The sequence below is a fragment of the Phascolarctos cinereus genome, unplaced genomic scaffold (genome assembly GCF_003287225.1).
Source record: "Phascolarctos cinereus isolate Bilbo 61053 unplaced genomic scaffold, phaCin_HiC Scaffold_3;HRSCAF=262, whole genome shotgun sequence".
NCBI lineage: Eukaryota > Metazoa > Chordata > Mammalia > Diprotodontia > Phascolarctidae > Phascolarctos > Phascolarctos cinereus.
Window position 1 is genome coordinate 106,333,494 of NW_027555736.1, and position 21,282 is coordinate 106,354,775.

The 21,282-nt window shown below is 33.7% G+C and overlaps 1 protein-coding gene across 2 annotated transcripts in view; it reads right to left on the reverse strand.

The window, feature by feature from the left end:
* The window catches only part of SLK (STE20 like kinase), a 64,408-nt gene that overhangs the window by 15,899 nt on the left and 27,227 nt on the right, over positions 1–21,282 (reverse strand). The window contains exons 5-13 of one of the 2 annotated variants that reach the window (XM_020987960.2): positions 19,823–19,895; positions 19,474–19,668; positions 16,671–16,752; positions 11,196–11,324; positions 9,070–10,461; positions 7,426–7,556; positions 7,055–7,178; positions 5,241–5,420; positions 3,205–3,297 (exon numbers count right to left, since the gene is read on the reverse strand). In XM_020987960.2, the coding sequence (XP_020843619.1) occupies positions 3,205–3,297; positions 5,241–5,420; positions 7,055–7,178; positions 7,426–7,556; positions 9,070–10,461; positions 11,196–11,324; positions 16,671–16,752; positions 19,474–19,668; positions 19,823–19,895 (2,399 nt within the window). The remainder of the gene's footprint in view (positions 1–3,204; positions 3,298–5,240; positions 5,421–7,054; positions 7,179–7,425; positions 7,557–9,069; positions 10,462–11,195; positions 11,325–16,670; positions 16,753–19,473; positions 19,669–19,822; positions 19,896–21,282) is intronic. The other variant, XM_020987961.2, reaches the window with a different exon arrangement.

The window sequence follows — 21,282 nt, forward strand, 5'->3', positions numbered from 1 at the left end:
TAAAGTCAATTATTAATAATAATGCTATGGTAAATACACTATAGCTTTGACAACTAAACCAGAGTATATTGTAAAAGATTTTATACATGTAACTCTTAACCAAAACAATTTCAAACTTTACATAAGTTAGGAATCCTGAGTTACATTCCCCATGGTGGGCATTCATTGAATAATCTAAAATAGCTCACCTGACTTTTCGGTTACACAAGTTTTACCAGTAAAACTGGGGATTTAAATCCCTTAGCAATAAATTTGTCAGAAATAAATCAATGCTCATAATGTATATTTGGATCCTTGGGTTGGGGATACAATTCAACTATAAAGTATATAACTGTGCAATGCAATGCAATAAAGTAGATTTTATCTACTCAAACTTGCTTATCTAGGTAAAGCCCTGAGATAATTCATCCAACATTGAAAGTTTTAGGAATCAAGGAAGATAAAAATACAGTAATGTAGAGGGATTTATTTAAAGAAGTACCCAGAGTTGGTTCTCAATGTAAAGAAAACAACTTTGAAAACAAAAAAGATAGAAGGGGAGAAGGAATCCATAATTTCAAGTAGAATATGTAATTTACCCACTCCCTGACAATAACTGAATGATAACTGTTTCTTAAATAAGAAAAAGACAGTCAATGCAAAGATCTCTAAAGAACCTCAGGATAGGTTAATCTACAGTCTTTTTTTGAGGGCAGATGGATTTATTAAGAAAAGAGAATCACAAGAAAGAGGGCAGCTAAAGAATCTAAGTTAGTGACAAATATAATACCACCGAAGAAAAGCAAAATACTAACACATTAAAACTGCAAAATGAACCTTGGTTTAAAAAGATATGTCCCACCCTTACAAAAGTATTTATCTTTACACTGAAAGAAAAGCCTTAGAGATTAAAAATATAACTTGGTAATCAAAAATTTTGGCAAAAAAGGAACACTGAATAATAGATATTTTACCTATTTCTTCCAGATAGTTTGTGGTTTTACTGAAGTACACGGCTAAAATATATGGTCATGATCAGAAAAGTAATAGGGAGTCATAATTTTCCTCTCTCTTAAAAACATCCATGCTTTGCTTATTCTGTTGAAAAACTCTAAATAAAAGTCCTTATAACTGAAAAATAATCAAAAGATAAGCCTCGGTTTCTGAAAAATCAAACTGCCTTCTTTTCACTTGTGTTATAAACATCAAACATCAAAAACAAATATTGTGGGGTCAAATTAGTTGGTAAATTTTCTCTGGAGGCTGTGAGAAAAAAACAGCTTAGATGATATTGCACAGCTAATTTACATGTCGTATAGATAAGTTATAGTTTGGACTACTGCATAACTGAACAAACAGGAAGTAGAGAAAAATGGATTAAAGGTGCCATTTTACACTGGCTTTTCTGACCACACCCATATTTTTAAAATACAGAACACAAAATGTCACTTCACACAAAGAAAAAATAACCACACCACCCAAATGCTCACATGTGCAGAATTCATAATTTTAACATGAATGTGTTTTTTTCTTTTTTATGAGGAATCATTAATAAACTGTTAAACCTGAAGCAGAATGGGGTGGCATCAAGCACAATGAACTAGGAATCAGGGGACTTATATGCAAGTCCTAGCTCAGCAACTGATGTTTTATATGATTTTAGGCTTTCTTTGTATCCCCAGTATTTAGAAGAATGTCTGGCACACAGCAGGTGCTTAATGTTTACTGACTAACTATGCCTCAGTTTCTTCAACTTTAAAATGGGAATAATAAATACTTTCCCAATATAAGGTTATTATAAAAGATCAAATGTATATCAAAGCATTATGAAAAATCAGTTACTAATTTAAAGTACTATTAAATGTAATTTTTCTTGATTTCACTACAGCAACCATTAGTGAAATCAGTGAAAGCACATGTGAGTCAAAGAAAAAGGGAGAAGAAAAAAAACCAGAAGAAGCCATCCTTCAGGCTTTTGGGACTTACATCCTGCATTTGGGCGTTGAAGAGTGTGCAAGATGACAACTGAAAAGACTGAATCATAACCTGAGCAACACCCTGTGAATCAGAATACAATGCACCTCCTAGGTGAGAACATTAAAGAAGGAAATTCCCTAAAAATGTATCAGTAATACAAATGAAGGGTTTCATATGGCCTTGAGAAAATTATTTGACCTTACTAGACCTTAGTTTCCTCATCTGTAAAATGAGGGGGTTGAACATCTTGATCCCTCAAATCCTTTCCAGCTCTTTGATTTTTATACTTTTATAACCACTTCCTACTGCTGAGCTTAGAAAGAAATATCTGTTTATGATTGTATGACTGAGACCATATTCCAAAGGCACATTTAAATGATTATCAGATTATCTATTGTTTTCTATTCTCAACACCTCTTCTTTCTTTCAATATCCCTGATAACTTTAAAATGACTATTCTCAATCATATGTCATAGATAGCAAAGAAGGGGAATTTATGCTTTAGGCAAGTGATGATGACCAATGAGGTCCCTTCCAGCCTTAGGATTCTGTGACTCCATGACTAATTTTTCTATCCTTACTTCTAAACACAGGCAGTCAAAATGTAAGAAATGACCTATCTAAATCAACCCAGCCTTATTACTACTTAAAATCAAGAGCAAGAGGCCTTGATTTCACCTTTGGCAAAGAAAGTAGTGTTTCTATTCTTGACTATTAGATTACTTACACTTCATAATTCGGCATAACAGAAGAACAGCATACTTAGTATTTATAATCTGAATATAAGAACCACTTGTTTGGTCAAGCTGAAAATAGGTACTTGATATACTTTCTAATATTGCTTGGATTCTGAGAAAACTGCACAGAAGCAATGACATTTTTATAGATCTGATTTCAAAGACTCAAAGCTTCATGTATTGCACAACCATAAGAGTATTCCTTAAAAACAGGAATTACTGCCTATAAATTAAGTTTCTGTGATATTTAATATGCAGATTACATATGTGTAATTATTTGGCAGCTGTGAATTTCCAGAATTTACTTTTCTTAATGATATTCCAAATATTCAACACAATTTCAACTTAAATCTAAGTATCAGCATGAAAGTTTGCACAATAAAATGTTCTGGGGACAAATTAATATAAAATATTAGTTGCAGTTAAAATGAATCCCTTCACAAACAAGTTTATTAAGCTGTGAGAATAACACTGCTTTCTGTTTTTAGTAGCATTAAGCTGCTGCTGTTACCTGAGCATGCTGGGTTTGTGCAAGCTCCTCTTTCCTGCGTTTCATGAGCTCTTTTCTCAGCTCTTTGGGTGCTTTCTCCACTTCATTTATAACCTACAGTGTATAAGCATGCAGGAGGTGGGGAAATAATACTTTCTCCACAGCAAGCAGTTACGTGAGCACATAAGCTAAAAGTCAATTATCAAAGTAGTTAAAAAGCTCCCTTTCAACATGCATTTGCAAAGGTGTTAGTTTGGCAAAAAAGAAGGAAAGGACAGAACATGCTTCACCAGAGTGCAAAAAGGAACTTTACACCAAATAAAAGTTAACTAAGTGCTCAGCTATTCCTATAGACCACCTTCTTTCTTAAACATGTTTCAAAGACAATCAGTTGATAAAACTATCACCATCAGCACTGAAGCTACATTAAAGTGATAGTTTCAACTGATTCTCTTGAAATAGTCATAAAATGAGAAAGGTGTTTATAAAACAATTTGGAAAATTATAAGAAAGATAAGTTGCCATTTATAAAAATACTAAATGTCATGTCTGGCTTGAGAATTACAAAGGAATAATTTCTAATATAAACACATTTAGCATACCCAAAAAGATATCAAATCTTAGGAGTACAATACATCATTTTTATATCAAGTGCTTTAAAAAGCAGCACAGCAGATGATTTTGTGCAAAAACAACCAGTATTCTATTTGTTAAAAAAATAATTTTGATGTTACATACTTAAGCCAAACATAACAAAATGGGTAACTGAAAAACTACTAAATATTAGCACCATTGAAAAAACTGACAGATTGTTAGGAAACAGATTGTTGTGATTCAGTACACCAGAAGGTTAATAATCATTAACTGATTCCATTTCTTTTTAACCCCTTCATGTAATCATTTCAGAGTCCAAGATGTGTACGCCTTCTGACCATAAATCTTCAATACCACTTTGAAAACTAAATGATCATGTATAAAAGCACCCACAGAAAACAGACTCCAAATCACCACATGCTACCGATGTTCTGTTAAAGAGATTGCTTTTGATTTAACAAAGTATATTTTAAATTCCCACCATTTTCCCCAAGACCCAATCACCAATAAAAAGAAGAAACTCCCCAAATGCAAGAAGTTTAGCAACAAGAAAAAGAAAAAAATACATATAACATTGTTAAAAAAAAACTGTATGAATGTTTATCCAAACACTTTCAACAACTCATAAGCCCCATAACAGTAAGAGTAATATATTGATTTTTACAAATAGGCTTAAGTGAAATAAGCAAGCATCAATGGAAAAAACAATAACATTTTAGATTTTAAAGTATCTTAATTAACTTGAATAGATGAATTTTATAAAAAGGCATTATTATGCAGCCAAAAAAGTGTGTGTATATACATACACACACATCATTTAGTACATAAACAATTTCTTTGACACACAACAATATGGGCTACTGTTCCAAACACAAAACTGACAAAATTTTAATTCCTTTCACAATGCATCAGAAAACCTTTAGTTCTAAGCTTTCTGGCTTTGTTCATCTTAAAATCAAGTCTTTAAGATTCAGTGGCATGAAAATTTTCTTCATAATTTTATGGAAAAGAATAAGGAGATCAACTACATATTTTAGTAAAAATGTTCAACTTGAGTTAATTAAGGGTTTTTCATCCAAATCGACAAAACTAATAATAATCAACATACCAGACCTCACACATTACGTAAAGGTGAATCCTCTGACATGAAAGTACAGAATGAAACACCTCAATGAAAAATGAAATCATCTGAGAGTATCTTAGAACATTAGCATCTCTACGCTTCCTTTCAAGAAAGAAAAGGAATCAAGTTAATCGAGGAAAAAAAACTTAAGTTGACAAAGAACATTCATATTCGTTATTAAATCTGTAAAGACTATCATCATTGTCATATACTTGATATTTTCACTTTAAAAACTAACTTCTTCAAAAGTTTTCAAATATTGTACTAATTCTGTGCATAAGTATTAAATGAAAAGCTTTCAACTAATTGCTTCAGCAAATCAAAACATTTGCACTTTTACCTCTTTTTTTCGGTTCTTCAACATGTTCTGAAATTTGGACAGTTCCTTCTCTTGCTCTCCTTTAATACGTTTGGCTTCATCTCGCAAGCGATTTGTATGTTCTTGTTCTAGGCGTTCTATTGTCTGTTTCTGTTGTTTTTCTAGATTTTCAATCTCTTGGTCATATTGTCGCTTCTTACTCTGCAAAACAATTCCAAGAATAATTACAACACTTTTTAACCACTTCTTTTTTGAAATTACAACTTTGCTGATTCGAACATGTCACCCAGGACACGTGGTAATCAGGCCAAGGCCCAAACAGCAACCCTGGCTACTACTTTGTGACACTAAACAGTTTGATTGTCCAGGTCCTACATATATACTTCACTTAACTCTGTAATTTATTATGAAACTCTTCTCTAAAGTGTGCATGATTAATACAAACTAAAATAACTAAAACAACACTGTACTATAAAAAAAAGGCCAATGACAAGCATTAAAGGAAGGTTGGAGAAATGTAAATTCTCAAAGTTAATAGAAATTTTGATAAACAAAAGACATTTAACTCATCTAGTAAGTCTGTTCTAAAATAATCACTTTTCCTTTTCAATTTACTTCTGAACTCAAATTCTCAAAATAAACATAGGCATCTATTCCAAATCAAGTTCCCTGAAATATCTTGCATTTTATTCTTTGAACTAAAAATGACGATAAAGTTACAACTTTTAAAGAAATATTCCTGCAAATCACATAAGTAATTTGGAATAAGGTACAAAGAAGTAATTGGAAAAGGCATTATAATAAAAATTTCTTCTCAAGGAAATGGAGATTAGAAAAGAGCACATTTGGAAGACAGGAAATATAGTTCATTTGTAAAATTATGAAAATAAAATACTAAGTGATATAAATCACATAACTGAGCACTAATTTTTGGTCAGGAATTTTCAACTAATATAAAAAACTCCAGTAAATGAAAATATATTTAACACACGAAAAAAAAAAACGCCCTGGGCTTTCAAAACGTAAAATCTTTTGTGCTTACTTCACTCCCTCAAAACCCCTTTACCATCAGCACATTTCAAAAAAGGTTATAAATATTAGGTGAGAGCAATAAGAAAATATTTTTACTTTATCCTGATATTATGACCAAAAAAAAAAGCAAATCTTTACAAGGATTTAAATCCTCCTGTAAAGATAAGAACAACTGGAAAACATAGGTCTTCTATTACATAGTTTCAGCAAAGGACTAGATCTTAAAAACTGATTAGAGGATATTTTTTTTAAATCTATAATGGTCCAAATGAAAATGTTTCTTTCTACCTCCAAACTAATATAGATATTCATCATTTAAAAACGGAATTTTATCATACAACACTAATAATTTTTACAACTACAGAGAAGACACAAAAATTAAATATGCATAATGGAAATTAATCTTGCATTTCTCAGTGGGGTTTTTCTAGATTAAAATCTTGTTTTATCACACTGAAATCTAGCATTATAACACTGAAGCTTCTCTAGAGGTATTGGCTTGCATATCATAAAGTATGACTGTGACTTAGTCACATGCAAAATGATCCTGAGTAGAAGTCAAAATCAGGATGCAGAGACAAACCAAGTTAAATGAGATGGAAGGTTCAGATTCATCACAATGATGGGGGAGAAAAAGGAGAAAGAGGGAGAAGGAATGTACTACAAATGTAGCCTAAGTTATAATATGTAATCACAGAAAATGACAAAAAGACTAGAAAGCTAAATCTGTTCTGTCAATAGGTCATTTTTTAGAATCATTGAATTATCTTCTTAAAAAGCTGGTGCAAAATTCAAAGGCTCACCATCATTTCTTGTTCAAAACGCCTGAAAATTTGTTCCCGCTGTTGCTGCAACTTGTTGTTGAGCTGCTGCTGAGCTCTTTGTTCCTCTTTCTGTAGGAATCTTAATTCCCGAAGCTCCTGACGTCTGGTCAAAACATAATGATGATAGGGAAGGATAAGGACATAAAATAAAGGGTAAAACTGAATTTTTATATAAGGTTATGGCAAGAACCTAATAAATTAAGCATCATTTATTTATAGCTTTCTCAAATTGAAAAAATAAGACTGACCCCTTGTATCTCTACTCAAAATATGTTGCAATTAAATAATTTTGGAACTCATAAAGAATACACAAAACTATTCGTGCATTAACATCAATATTTTCTACTCACCGAAGAAACCTCAATTCTTCAGTTTTTGAATCACTATCTGTAACTATTTTTGAAGTTGTCACACTCACTTCTACACCATCAACCACAAATTTCCGTGTTTTCTTCAATGTTTTCTTATGTCTTCTTGTTTCCTGAATGACAAAATTCATCAGTTTAATTATTTCATCGCTGTTTAACAATTATGTAATAAGCAATGAGTAGTACATATTTGGTGAGCAGGGAACAACATTCCCTGCAATATTTCTAAACTGTTAGTTACAAATGATAAACCTCAATTCCTTAAGTTGTCACATGAGTAACACACTATAAAGATTAACTATATACAATGTGACCATAAAGACATGACATTAATTTGCATATGTGGCTTATGGAATCAGTTTCATTATTTAAAAGTAACATCTAAAGAGTCTACCACAATCATAAAAAAAAAGCTAATAATGAAGATAACTTGATACATACACCAAGACTGAGAATTCCTGTGCTCCCAACACATCAGTCCTACCCTAATGCCATCTGCTCCCATATCCCTGACTTTTCACCTTCCATTAGAAACCTTTAGAGACTGAGAAGGAAATTATGTATGTATGTATGTATATATATATATATATATATATATATATGTGTGTGTGTGTGTGTGTGTGTGTGTGTTTGTATGTATATGTAGAGAAAGAGCAGGCTCTCTATCTTCTCATCCACTCCCTGCAACCCAAGGGGCCCTGGATGCCAAGAAACAAGCACTAGACTAAGAGACGATGCCAAAAGTAAGAGAAGAACTAAGATCACTAAGTTACTGAAGTAAATGAGGTAAGCATAAACTCAGTCACAGGTGGTGTCAGAGGGAAGAAAAAACACACAACTGTGGAAAACGAGCACGCAAGTCCCTGTTATATGTGAGTCTTGGGGCCTGGGGCTGACAAAGGCTGGGTTTTTTTTTAAATGTCAGCTAAGTTTTGACCATGAAACATAAAGACTTAGCTAGAATCTCCTTCAATTCTTTCAATTTATTTTTGTCTTAAAGTGTATAGTTCATACAACACTATGTATACTAGTTCATTGCTATTTGCTAAGACATCTAGATGGCACAGTGGATAGAATACCAGGCCTGGAGCCAGGAAGATCTGAGTTCAAATCCAGCTTCAGGCACTTATTAGTTGTGACACTAGGCAAGTCACTTAATTCTATTTTCTTCATTTTTCTCATTGTAAAATGAGCTGGAGAAGGAAATGGCAAACCAATCCAGTATTTTTGCCAAAAACACTCTAAATGGGGTCATAAAGAGTCAAACATGACTGAAACTACCAAACAACAAAGACATCAGTTCTAATAAGAAGATGCACTTTTCTCCTTTCTTTACAGAGTTTGGAAACTATGGGTACAAAACACTGGACATACTGTCAGACTCAATTGATGTGCTGTTTAGTTTTACTGAAGTGTTTTTTATTCCTTTTTTCTTTTTTGCTCTTTATTATTGGAAATTGACAGATGACAAGAAAGTGATATAGTTAGAAAAGAAGATAATGTAGAAACAAAATGACAGCAATAAAATATTTGAAAACTATCAGTTCTAAATTAAGAACAAACTGAATTGCCATCTTGGTCACAAGAGACCAAATATCTACTAAATAAATAACTGAATGTACTTACTTGTAAAGATATTGATCCAGTATCTTTGTTTTTGCTTAGGAAGCTAGAGATAGATAAATTCAAATCAATGCTGCTATTATCAGCCGTGGAACCAGTGCCTGAATCAGTATCATTTTCCTTTTGATTCTCAGGTTCTAAATGTAGTAAAGTTTCAACTTGGGATAGTGTACCTGTTTCCCCTTTATCTTCTGTCTCTTCATAGTTAATATTAATACTGGGTATGGGGATAGGTTGAGGTTCACTGGGCTGTGAAGCTACAATAACTTGAGGTTCAATTTTAATTGGTATTTCACTTGCAAATTCTGTTTGTTCTATGTCTAGCAGAGGTTGATGAGAATCCTGAGTTTTACTTCCTACTGACTTTTCACCAGTATGAATCACTGTGTTTTGGACTTGTATTTCTTCAGTGCTACTTGTTCCCTTAATTTCTTCAATTTCATTTGTTATTGGTTTCTCACCAATAACCAATATGTCCCCTGAAGTACTGATTAAATGTTCCTCACTTCTGTTCACAACACATATACTTTCACTTTTACCTTCCACAGATATCTGATCTGTAATATTTGTTTCAACTTTCCTTTGTACCTGAGTTTCCTCAATATCACTAACGTCAGGCTCAACATCAGGCTTAATTTGCTTTAGTTTTTCACTTAATTCAGTCACATCATTTTTGTCATTATTCTGAGCTTCCCTGGCATTGTTTCCAGAGGCTTTCTGGTCTAGATCTAGTACTTCACCTGTTTCCACTGTGTCTGTGTCACCCACCTCACCTTTGGTGACTTCAGTCTCTTCTATTTTATCCTGTACTTCTGTTTTAAGCCTAACTTCATTTTCAGTTCCCTGAATGTCTGCCTCTCTTATATTTTCTTTTTCTCCAGTCTCTTCAGAAACCAATTCTGCTGTATGACCAGAAGTGTCTTTAATTTCATTTGGTTTTATTATCTCATTTTCAGATAACCGCTGCTTTCTCTGATCCTCTTCTTCCTCAGGTTTCAGAGCAGCACCTATTTCTGAAGTTGTAAGCAGATCACTGTCCTTTCTTTCCATCACTGCATTTCCTTCACTCACACGGTCTTCTACTTCTGATGTCTCTTCTACCTTGAGTTTCTTCTCTTCTGTCTTATCCTCTTTAACTAATCCTGTCCCATTTTGGAGCTCAACGTTATCTTCAAGGTGATCATCAGCAATGTAGTCAATACTCTCAACAATTTTTTCAAGCTCACCAATGACGGTTTTCTCATTAATAACACTGCTTTGAGTTTTGTCTCCAATAGAGCTATTCTGTGTTTTTTCTGATACAGATTCCAGAACACAAGCATTCTGTGAGAGTTTATCTTCTTCAGAACTGGCAATACTGAGGTCAGAGGAGGCACGCTTATTAGCAGGTATAGGCTAAAAGATATTAACAAGTAAAAGATAGTTAGTATTCTTTTCCTAGATATTATATGTACAGCAAAAAAAAAGTTTTGAAAGCATAATATACTGGTGATTTAATATCCAGAGGAAAAGTGACTCCATCATAAAATTAATTTTATGGAATCACTGATATCTCCTATTACCACACCCAGGTCTGTAGTGGGAAACAACAATACTTCAAGTAATATTTCCCTGCTCTGGTGTTGGTCAGCTACAGTATATGAGAAAATAAACATCTGCTCCAAAAATGCCTCCACTGCATATCAAAATTTACTCATCCCTAACTTTACTTCAACCAATAAGGAATAGTCAGAGCTAGTTAACAACAAACAGCAGTAAAAAGATCATTACTCCTGGAATCCTGATTAAGTTTACATTTTAAATCATATTTTAAAACTCTTGGCTGTTAGATGTCCTTATCACACACGCCTCTAAGTACTAAGTTACTAGAAAAATTCTAACTTTAGTAATTTAGCAAGTAAATTTAATAGTGCATTGCTATGCACTCCCTACTATTGCAACAAATACCTTAAAAGTTTTTACTCATTCCCTGATAAAACAAATTTCAAACAAGATTTTTCATCTGTACAATATTGGCTTAAAACTGACTTTAAAATATTTTGTAATAAAAATTTAGTTGATATTTAGTATGATGGAAAATTCCTCAATCAAAATTCTACCTAAATGGAATTTTACATTCTTAGACTGACCAGAGAATTCTCTGTTTCTTCATCATCATCATCTTCTTTGCCATCTTCAACTTCTTCTGTTACTTCAGCCTTTGCTTCTGCAATCAATTCTCGGATGGGTTTGTTGGAAGTCACAGTAACAAAAGGATGCTGTTAGTCATAAAAAAAAATACAAGTCACAATGAAGTGCTTGCATATAAAGTAAATATCAACTCAGGATATTATTAATCCTGGTTTTGTCATGAACTAGCTGTGACACCTAAGAAAAGTTGCGTAATCTCTCAAGGCTTCAGTATTATCTACAAAATGAGAAGTTCGGCCTAAATGACCTCTAAGGTTCCTTCTAACTCTAAAAGTCTTTAATTCTGTTATTCTATTGGGGTAATTAAACAATTTGGCTGGATTATACAATACCATCAAAAGCATACTGATAGCATTACTAAGATTTTTTCTTTTTTTATTTCTAAAATTTAAATATACAATAAGAAAAGAAAAATATGTCATAAACTTAAATACTAAAACTTAAATACAAAGAAAAAAAACACTGCCACGTGTGCAGCAAAACGTAAGGATTCAAAATATACAGCAATATATTTCCATTTTAAGAAAGCATACATAATAACTACACATTGTGTACAGAGCTATCCATCTTTTCTTTGCTTCCTTGTAAGTTTTCTTTTGTTCTCTGCTGTACGCTTTTTACTTTGTTCTTTTATTCCCCCTACCTCCCCCTCTCCACCGCGAGGCTATAATTAATCATGGACATATTTATATCTACACACGTATGTACATGTAAAAACATACTTATATACCTATACATATGCATATGCATACATATATACATATACAAACAAACATACATACATATACACATACACATATATACACTTAGATATCTATAATCATAATCATAAATAGACATACACATTCATATGCATCTATGTAAGACCATACTGTACTTGGTTGTCCTCTGTTTGTCTGAGGATGGATAACTTCTTCCTTCTTAAGTCCAAGTCTTTTCATATTTTTCTAAGTCCACCAATTTGTCGTTTCCTATACCACAGCAATATTCCAAACTTATACTGTCGAGTTATTTTAAATAGTCTAAAACAATATTAATATGGCTGACATAGTACATGATTACTACCCCTGATTTTTCTTCCCTAATGAATTCTACTCCTGATCTTTATTTTGTTTGTGTTTATCTCTTATTTCCTATTCCACCTTACTCCTCTTACTTTTCTACCAGTTCCCCTGCCCTCCTTATTATTACTTAAAACCCCCCAAGATGCCTCCCTTATCCTCTCTCTACCTCCCCCTATTAATCTAAACACTCTTCTATACCCCCTTTGTCCTGTTCCCTCCCTTCTACCTCTAAAAATCCCTCCCCCCTCCTTATCCACTTAGACTTTTATTGCTTTCTGAATTTAGAAGACTTTTATACCCTTCTAGATATTCATGTAGTGTTCCCTCTTTAACCGATTTCCGGATCAGAGTAGGATTCCAGGACTACCAGCCCTCCTCCCCCATCTAATTCCTCTGTGTCAGTTCTTCTTCATTTATATAAGAAAATTACTCTTTTTACCTTTTCCTAGATGGTTTACTTTTTAATATTGTATCATACTCAACTCTACCCTAATCTTTCTTCCAATCTACCCAATTATTAATAACAATCTTAGACATACAATTTACAATTCCTCATATAAAAAATAACAGTGTGTCATTATCTGAGTCCCTTGTGATTAGTCTTTCATGTTTACCTTATATTTCTCTTGGATCTTATATGTCAAATTTTCTATTGACTTCAGGTCTTTTTGCAAGAATATCCTGAAAGTCTAGCAAGTCATCAAATGTCCATTTTCTTTCTTCAGGATTATGCTTAACTTTGCTGGGTATGATATTTTTGGCTGCAACCCCAGTCAATAGATAGTGTTCTAAGACCTGAAGTATTTTAGGATAGCCACTGCTAGGTCTTGTGTTTTTCTAATTGTGGCTCCACCATATTTAAACTGTTTTTTCTTGTTGTTCATAATATTTTCTCCTTCAGCTGGGGGTTTTGGGGTCTAAGTATAATATTCCTGTAAGTTTTCCTTGTAGGATCTCTTTCAGGTGGTGACTGATGGATTTTTCCTATTTCTACTTTCCCTTCTTGTTCTAACACTTCAGTACAATTTTCTTTAATTTTTCTTTGTTTTACTGTGTCAATATTATTTTTATGACCGTAGCTTTCAGGTAGTCTGATTATTCTTACATTTTCTCTTCCTGATCTGTTCTCCATCTCAGTTGTTTTTCTTATGAGATGTTTCACTTTCCCTTCTATTTTTTCATCCTTTATATTTTGGTTTTTTTATTTCTTGGTCTCATAACTTCACTGGCTTCCCTTTGCCTAAATCTAATTTCTGAGGAGTCATTTTCTTCCTTAAAATCTGAATCTCCTGGGCAGCTAAGTGGCACAGTAGCTAGAGCACCAGTCCTGGAGTCAAGAGAACTTAAGTTCAAATCCCACCTCAGATACATAATACTTACTAGCTATGTGACTCTGGGCAAATCACTTAACCCCAATTGCCTCACCCAAAAAAAAATTCTGGATCTCCTTTTGTAATTGGTTGACTTCCTTTTCATAATCTTGTTTTTCTTGGATTGTTCTTACTTTCTTTTTTAACTTTCCCTCAATCTCTCTCATTTTATTTTTAAAGTCTTTTTTATATTCTTCAAAGAATTCTTTTTGGGCAGGTGACCATTTGATGTTACTCTTTGGGGTAGGCGAGGCTTCTTTTGCTTCAATATCTTCCTCTGAAGACAAACCCCAGTCTCTTCTATTGCCACAGTAACTTTCTGTGGTTGGGTTCTTTCTCCTTTGCCTTCTCTCTCCCTTTTTTTAATTTATAGCAGTTATTGTAATCACCTTTAGTCCTGGGGTATGAAGGATGATGTCTCTGGCCTCAGATCCTCCTTCAGTTCTCCCCTCTGGCCTGGAACCAAAACCAAGAACTCTGCCCTTCTCTAAGTGTCCACAGCCAGAACCCCATTGCTTCTGCGCTCACTGGGCACGTGCTGGTTCCTTCCTGCCCAGGGCTGCAACTCAGCAGCACAGCTAGGTCTGACATCCCTTATGAGCAGAGGTTTCCTCAACCCTCCCCTGCTCAGACTCTGGTCTCCCCACACTTGACCAGGAGGTGAAAATTCTGTGGCTGGGAGGTTACCTCCCAACCCAGCTAGCCCTAGGCTGATTCAGCAGAACTAGCCTGGAGGTGTCTGTACTTCAAAGGGACCAAATCTGGGTCCTAGGATTTTTCTTCAGGTTGTCCCAGGAGGACCACTGTTGTACCCCAACTCTTGTTTGTTTTTACTGCTCTATGTTTGCCCTAAGACACTGTTTTGTCTTGTTTGCGGGGGAATCTGAGAGCTTGGAATTTTTGGACCTACTCCACCATCTTCCCAGAATCCTCTCCCCACATTACTAAGAGTTTTACAGTTCCATTAACACACTAAAACATCTATTTATTTGATAGAGTTCTGTTTAAAAAACCTAAACATACTGGCAACTTTTTCATCTATTCTTCAAAGAAAATATTACTAGAAGAATAATTAAAATGTTGCACTTAAACAAAAATTTGGTATGACAGAAAATATCAACTTTTTCTTATAATTAGTCTATGGATTAAATTTTTATTACTTACATAAATTTGGTGCCTATAAAGTACAAAGGCACTGTTCTAGCCACTGCAAAAGTTAATTTGATTAATTATTTTTTACTATAATTCACAAGATTATTCTAAAGAGATACTCCCATCCTTTCAATATCTTTAAAGAACCCTAAAAAAATCTGTAGTAATTATAATCCTAAAATTAGTATATTAACCACAAGCTCTTAAAATATCAATCACTATTCCTCCTTTGGAAACAAAATATATCCAATCCATATAAAAATGCCATCTAAAATTCAAAGATACCAGTGAAGAAGAATTTCTCACATAGAATTTGGAAAGTTTATTGTTTGAATTTCTTTGTACGGTTTCATCATTTCATCTACCAGTTGAGAAACAGAAGCCAGGATGTCCTTCACAGAGCCAAGAACAGCTGGGCTCAAGAGCGTCCACTGATCCACACACTGGCTATGTGACTCTAGGAAAGGTAACTTAACCTCTTAGTGCCCTATGTAACTCTCTTAAGACTATAAATTGAAGAGGTGTAGACCTGTACTGGTAAGGGAGTTTCCTTACCAGAGGAGTTCCATTTAATAATGAAATCACAGGTTCACTCACTATCCCTTTATTTATTATTAACACAGATGAGAAAGGCAGCATGGCATTGTGGATGGAGAGCTAGTAGAGAGTCAAAACCTCTGTTCAAGTCCTGACTGAGACATACATGCTGGTTGTCTTGATACTAGGTAAGGTCCCTTAATGTCTCAGTACCCCCAGGAAACCCTCTAGCAGCAGAAGATTACTGAACTGCACTGGTAAAGGGAGTTTCCTCATTAGGAAGCATTCTGTACTGATGAAATCAACCACAAGTCTGAGGAAAAAACAGTACTGATGTGCTTTTAATGTTATAAAAAACATTTGTATATAAATTCCTTAAGAAAATCCTGTCAAAGCAAATTAGATGCATGCAATCACACAACAGCATTTTCAACTTACATCTACTGTTTAGCTATTATTGCGATAAACACGATAGTTAATATCAAGAAGTCAAATATTCAGTCACTGCCTTCAAGATCTAATTATGTTGATACGTATAAAGTTCAAACTACTTTTAATACTAAAAAAAAATCCTAATTTAAATAATAACAACAGCTTAGAATTGTGTGGTACTTTAAGGTCTGCCAAGTGCTTTCAGCGAGGTGGCACAGTGGATAGAGCTCTGGTCTTGGAGTCAGGAGGACCTGAATTCAAATCCAGCCTCAGACACCTGACACTTACTAGCTGTGTGACCCTGGACAAGTCACTTAACCCCAACTGCCTCATCAAAAAAAAAGCCAAAAAATTGAATAAAAAATTTTTAATTTAAAAAAAAACACATGGGGGAATAGAATAAGCATTTATATAGTACCTACTATGTGCCAAGCTCTGTGCTAAATGCTTTACAATTATTATCTCATTTGATTCTCACAACACTATGAGCCAAGTGTAACAGTGTTATAATTTTGTAAATGAAGGACCTAAAAGTTCTGAAAGGCTAAAGATTAGAGCCAAGTCAAAAAATCTCACCACTGATGCCTTAAACTTGAACACTGAACCAATCAGGGAGAGAATGCCCATATCTACAGTTCTCCAGCACTGTACAATTATATGCTCAATAAAAATGAACTGTGATAAGGATCATAGCACTAACTACATAGCACCTGCAACAAAAGAAAATGTAAAATGGTACAACGGATGCTTAAATTTCCCCAGTTCATCCAGAGTATATTCAAAGAACCTGAAACCATATTCCCCCCACAGAAAAGTGAAAATGAAATTTTGCTGTTTCATCCCAAACTTTTTATCCTACCTGGAGAAGCTGGGAAGTATTCCACCTGGCATCCACATTCTTTTCCAAACATTTCTTTAGGAAGTCCTTAAAGTTTGAAGACCTACAAAAGGAATTTAAACAATGACCTGATATTTTATTCCTTAGTAACCTACCAAACCCTGAATCAAAATACAGTGAAATTTCAATACATATAAATATGCAATTCTATCCAAGAGGGTTAATTTTTTTAAATTCTATTACCTAAATCAATTTACATACTTAGCCTTCTAACAAAGGTTCACGTTAATAGAACTAGGAAAAAAATAAAAATATATTGGAAAAATCAAAAATCAAGAATTTCAAGAAAGAGAATGAAAAAATAAAAGAACAAAGAGGGCTTAGCATTACCAGATTTCAAATTACGTTACAAATCAGTAGCCATTAAAATTTTTAGTACCCATTAAAACACAAAAGAGAAAAACAGTCAGTGGAATGCAATAAACAAGCAAGACTTAGATACAAACAAACAAAAAAGTAGATCAATGTTTGATAACTCCTGAGAAAAGGGAACTTCTATTTGGTAAGAACTAATGTGAAAAAATGAAAAGGTGTTTGACAGAAAATAGGCTTAGAGCAGAATTGTTACTCCAGGTACTACAAAAAGTTCCAAATGGTTTAGCCACTTAAATACAAAAGGTTATCATAAATTATATGATGCTTTTCATACCTATGGTTAGGGGAAGAATTCATAACTAAACAAGTGATAGAAGAGCTCACAAAAGACAAAAAGGTGATTTTGACATTAAAAAAGTTTGTATAAGCAAATTAACCCAAATAAGAGAAACTGTAAAGTAGGGAAAATATTTGTAGCAAATCTTTTACATAAAATTCTGTTTGAGTGAAGAAGAGGGAGAGCTAGACCTTTGATTTTATCAGTGTGGGGAAACTCCTTCTACTGATGTAGATGTGCAATTCACCTGTAACTTATAAGAAGTCTTAGAAAGTTGCATGGGGCACTAAGAGTAAAGGGATCTATCTGTCCATGATCACATAGTCAATAGGTGTCAGAGGCAGGACTTAAGCCCAGGTCTTCTCAACTCCAAGGCCAGCCTTCCATCTACTACAAATACTATCTCATAAAGCTTGATATCTAACACACAGAGAGAAATGCCATAAATATGAGGAGCAGACTAGAAAAAGCATTGTTCTTAAATCAGGAGACCTAGTTTCTAATCCCATCTCTAGTGCTTACTACTTGTGTGACCTTCAGCATCCCTGAACTTCCCTGGGTCTTAGCTTCCTAATCTGTAAAATGAGGGATCTGAACTAAATGGCTTCTGATCGCCCTTCTAGTTCTAGATCTAAGACCTTATCTCCTTTGCTAGTTTAAGAGCAATTCCCTAACAGACAAGTGATCGGTTTTCAAAAAAAGAAATATAAATGACCAACAGCAATATGAAAAAAATTTTTCAAATCATTAGTAATAAGAGAAATAGAAACTAAACAATTCTGAGGTGTCACTTCACACCCAAACTGACAAATTTGAAAGAAGATAGAAACATTCAATGTTGGAAGGACTGTGGGAACACAGGAATACTATTATACCAATTGTGCAACTATGAATTCACTAAGCAAGTATTTATTAAGTATCTACTATGTATCAGGTAGTATGGTAGACACCAGAGATACAAAGACAAAAGTGAAAGTAGTCCCTTGCCTTCAAAGGGGGGTATGTGCATGTTTGTGTACGTGTATTGTGTGAATACGTGTGTGTGTGTGTATATATATATATATATATATATATATATACACACACACACCCACACACACACACACATATATATATGTATGTATACATATGTATATATGTATGTGTAAACATATGGCAACTTGTACCTATACAGGCATAAATACGAGAAATATACATATATACAATACATAGGTGTGTGTATGTTACATGCATGCATACATATACACACACACATGCATATATTTGTGTAGGTATGTGTGTGTGTGTGTGTGAACATGGGGGTATTGTGTATGTGTCCACGTACACACACACACACACACACACCAGATTTTGCAGGGGAAGGTACCAGCAGCTAAAAGGGCCAAGGAAGGCCTCATGAAGAAAGAAGTATATGAGCTAAGTTTTAAAAGGAAACCAGGGATTTCAACAGGTGAAAGTAGAGACACACTTTCCAGCCATGGGGGGAAAAGCCAGTACAAAGGCATGGAAATGTAAGATGAATTGTCATGTACAAGGAACAGCAAGTAGGCCAATATGGCTGGCCCACAGAGTGTGTGGGGTAAAGTAATGAGTATTAGGATGGAGCCAGGTTGGACTACATCTTGTAAAACTTTCTACTACTAATTCTGTGCAATGTTTCACATGCCATTAAATATAGTTACTGAGATAATTTGTTTTGCTTAATTGTTTTTCATTGATAAAAAGGAAGGGTTCTGTAAGAGTAGCGAGGCTATTATAAAGAAAAAGTGGCATAAAAATACACAAAACCAAAATCTCATCACTTGAAAATTTTTCTCTAGTCACTCAACAAAATCCACCAATACAGTGTCAAGTACATGTGTGTTTCACTTTCTCACAGCACAAAAACTAAAATTTTTAAACAGGGCTCAATTCTCCCACATTTTAAAGAGAATATACAATTCCACACAACTGATTTTTTATCTAAGGAGTTAGAAACATAGTTAAAATCACAACTATTTTCTAATTTACATAAACTCTGAGCCATGAACTTAACTCTAAATATCCTTTCAAACTAGGAAGAACTGAACTCAAACTTACACATTTTATGAAGTTACATTTAAAACACTTTACCATTTTGAGGGCTGTGCCAGTGTAGGAGGTTCAGACTTTGCAATTTTCAATAGTACTCGCATTGGATTTAGCTCATGATGAGGAGGTTCTATCTGAGCCATTTCTATCAAAGTGATGCCCAAGGACCAAACGTCAGCTTTATAATCATAGGGTCTATCTTTAGATGTCTCACACATAACCACTTCCGGAGCCATCCTATCAGGACAGACAAAATTTAACTTTAATAGTATAACTCAAGAACAGTGACTACAAATAATGTAGTAAGTATAAGTTGTTCTATGTGACCAATATTAGCAATAACTAGTTATTTATTACACAATATCATAAGTTCACAAAACTGAATACATACCAATATGGTGTGCCAATAAAAGAATCTCTTCTTTGTATGGTCCTTGTGTTTTTAGCCGATACACCAAAATCCGCTTGAAATAAATATCCACACAAAAATGTTACTAACTGATTTTAAGATATTACAGTATAATTCATTGTATTACACTGATTAAAAAGAAAAGGCATTTCAAGACTTTAATAAGGTTACCCTGTGGATAGCTTTAGAACATATCCTAAATATAAATGATATATACTTAAAACTTTTTTCTCAACAATCTCTAGTCCCCTTCTCTTCCTATCTAAAACATAATTATAAAGAAAATATCTCATCAGAAAACATATTTCTCCAATACTTTCTTTGTATATCTTGATTAAATAAATTCTTCTCCAAAACTGAAAATGGTTCAATATAAAGTTGAAAAAAATTTAACACACCACACATCAAAATATACCAACTTGTGCTACTAGGTACTTCAAAATAACAGAAATAAATATTTTTCTTGTAGCCTGAAAAATCAAACTTATATTGAAGCAGCCTTTCATATGAATTAACACATGTATTGCTAACTTCTTTATTAAAATGGAGAAGAAAATAAGAGCCAAATAACTTCTGCTTTAAATTTGTATAACTAATAAGCTTAATACAAACTCATCTCATCGCATTATAAAAATTGTGAGATTAGACAACTATCATAACCAGTAAAAAATAGATAATTCTCATAATTGGAAGGCTAATCAGTTAACCTGTAAAAATATCAATAATTTAGTTGCTATAGGGTACAAAATATAATATTATTATTTGGCACTTAACAAAAGAAATAATAAATGCAGCAAATAGCATAGTTTCATGTGAAAATATTTTCATAAAGTCCTCTGCCAGTCCCTTTAAAATCATTCTGATAAACACCTGTTCGAATATCATAATCACATTGTATCACAATTTTCTCCAAGCAGCTCAAAGAACAATTTTAGCTCGCTGAAATTATAAGCAAAAGCAGAACTATTTGTGTTTCATGGATGAAGGAACATAGAAAATTTAAGTGATCTGCCTTTTGTCAATGACATATTAAATAGTCTTTGTGGTGTGGGGTTTTAAGTTTTACATTCTAAACTATATAACTTCTGTATTACATATTCCTTTGGAATGTAAAATTTAAAAAATATTTAATAAGCACCTATCAGTACAAGACATAATGTTAGTTACTAGGAAAAAGAAATTGAAAATGACAATGCCAATTTTTAAAGAATTTATAATTCTCTCCAACCAATATCTGAAGTCCCTTACAATCTGGCTCCCACATAACTTTCTAGATAGATTTCATATGATTGTCCTTAACACTCTATGTTCTAGCCATGGCTGTTACCATTTCACCTCCTATCTCTGTGATTTTGCACAAGCTGTCCTCTAGGCCTAGAATGTTCTCACTTCCTGTGATCCTGAAAATCTCTAGCTCTCTTTTCAAGGCATATCTCAAGTGC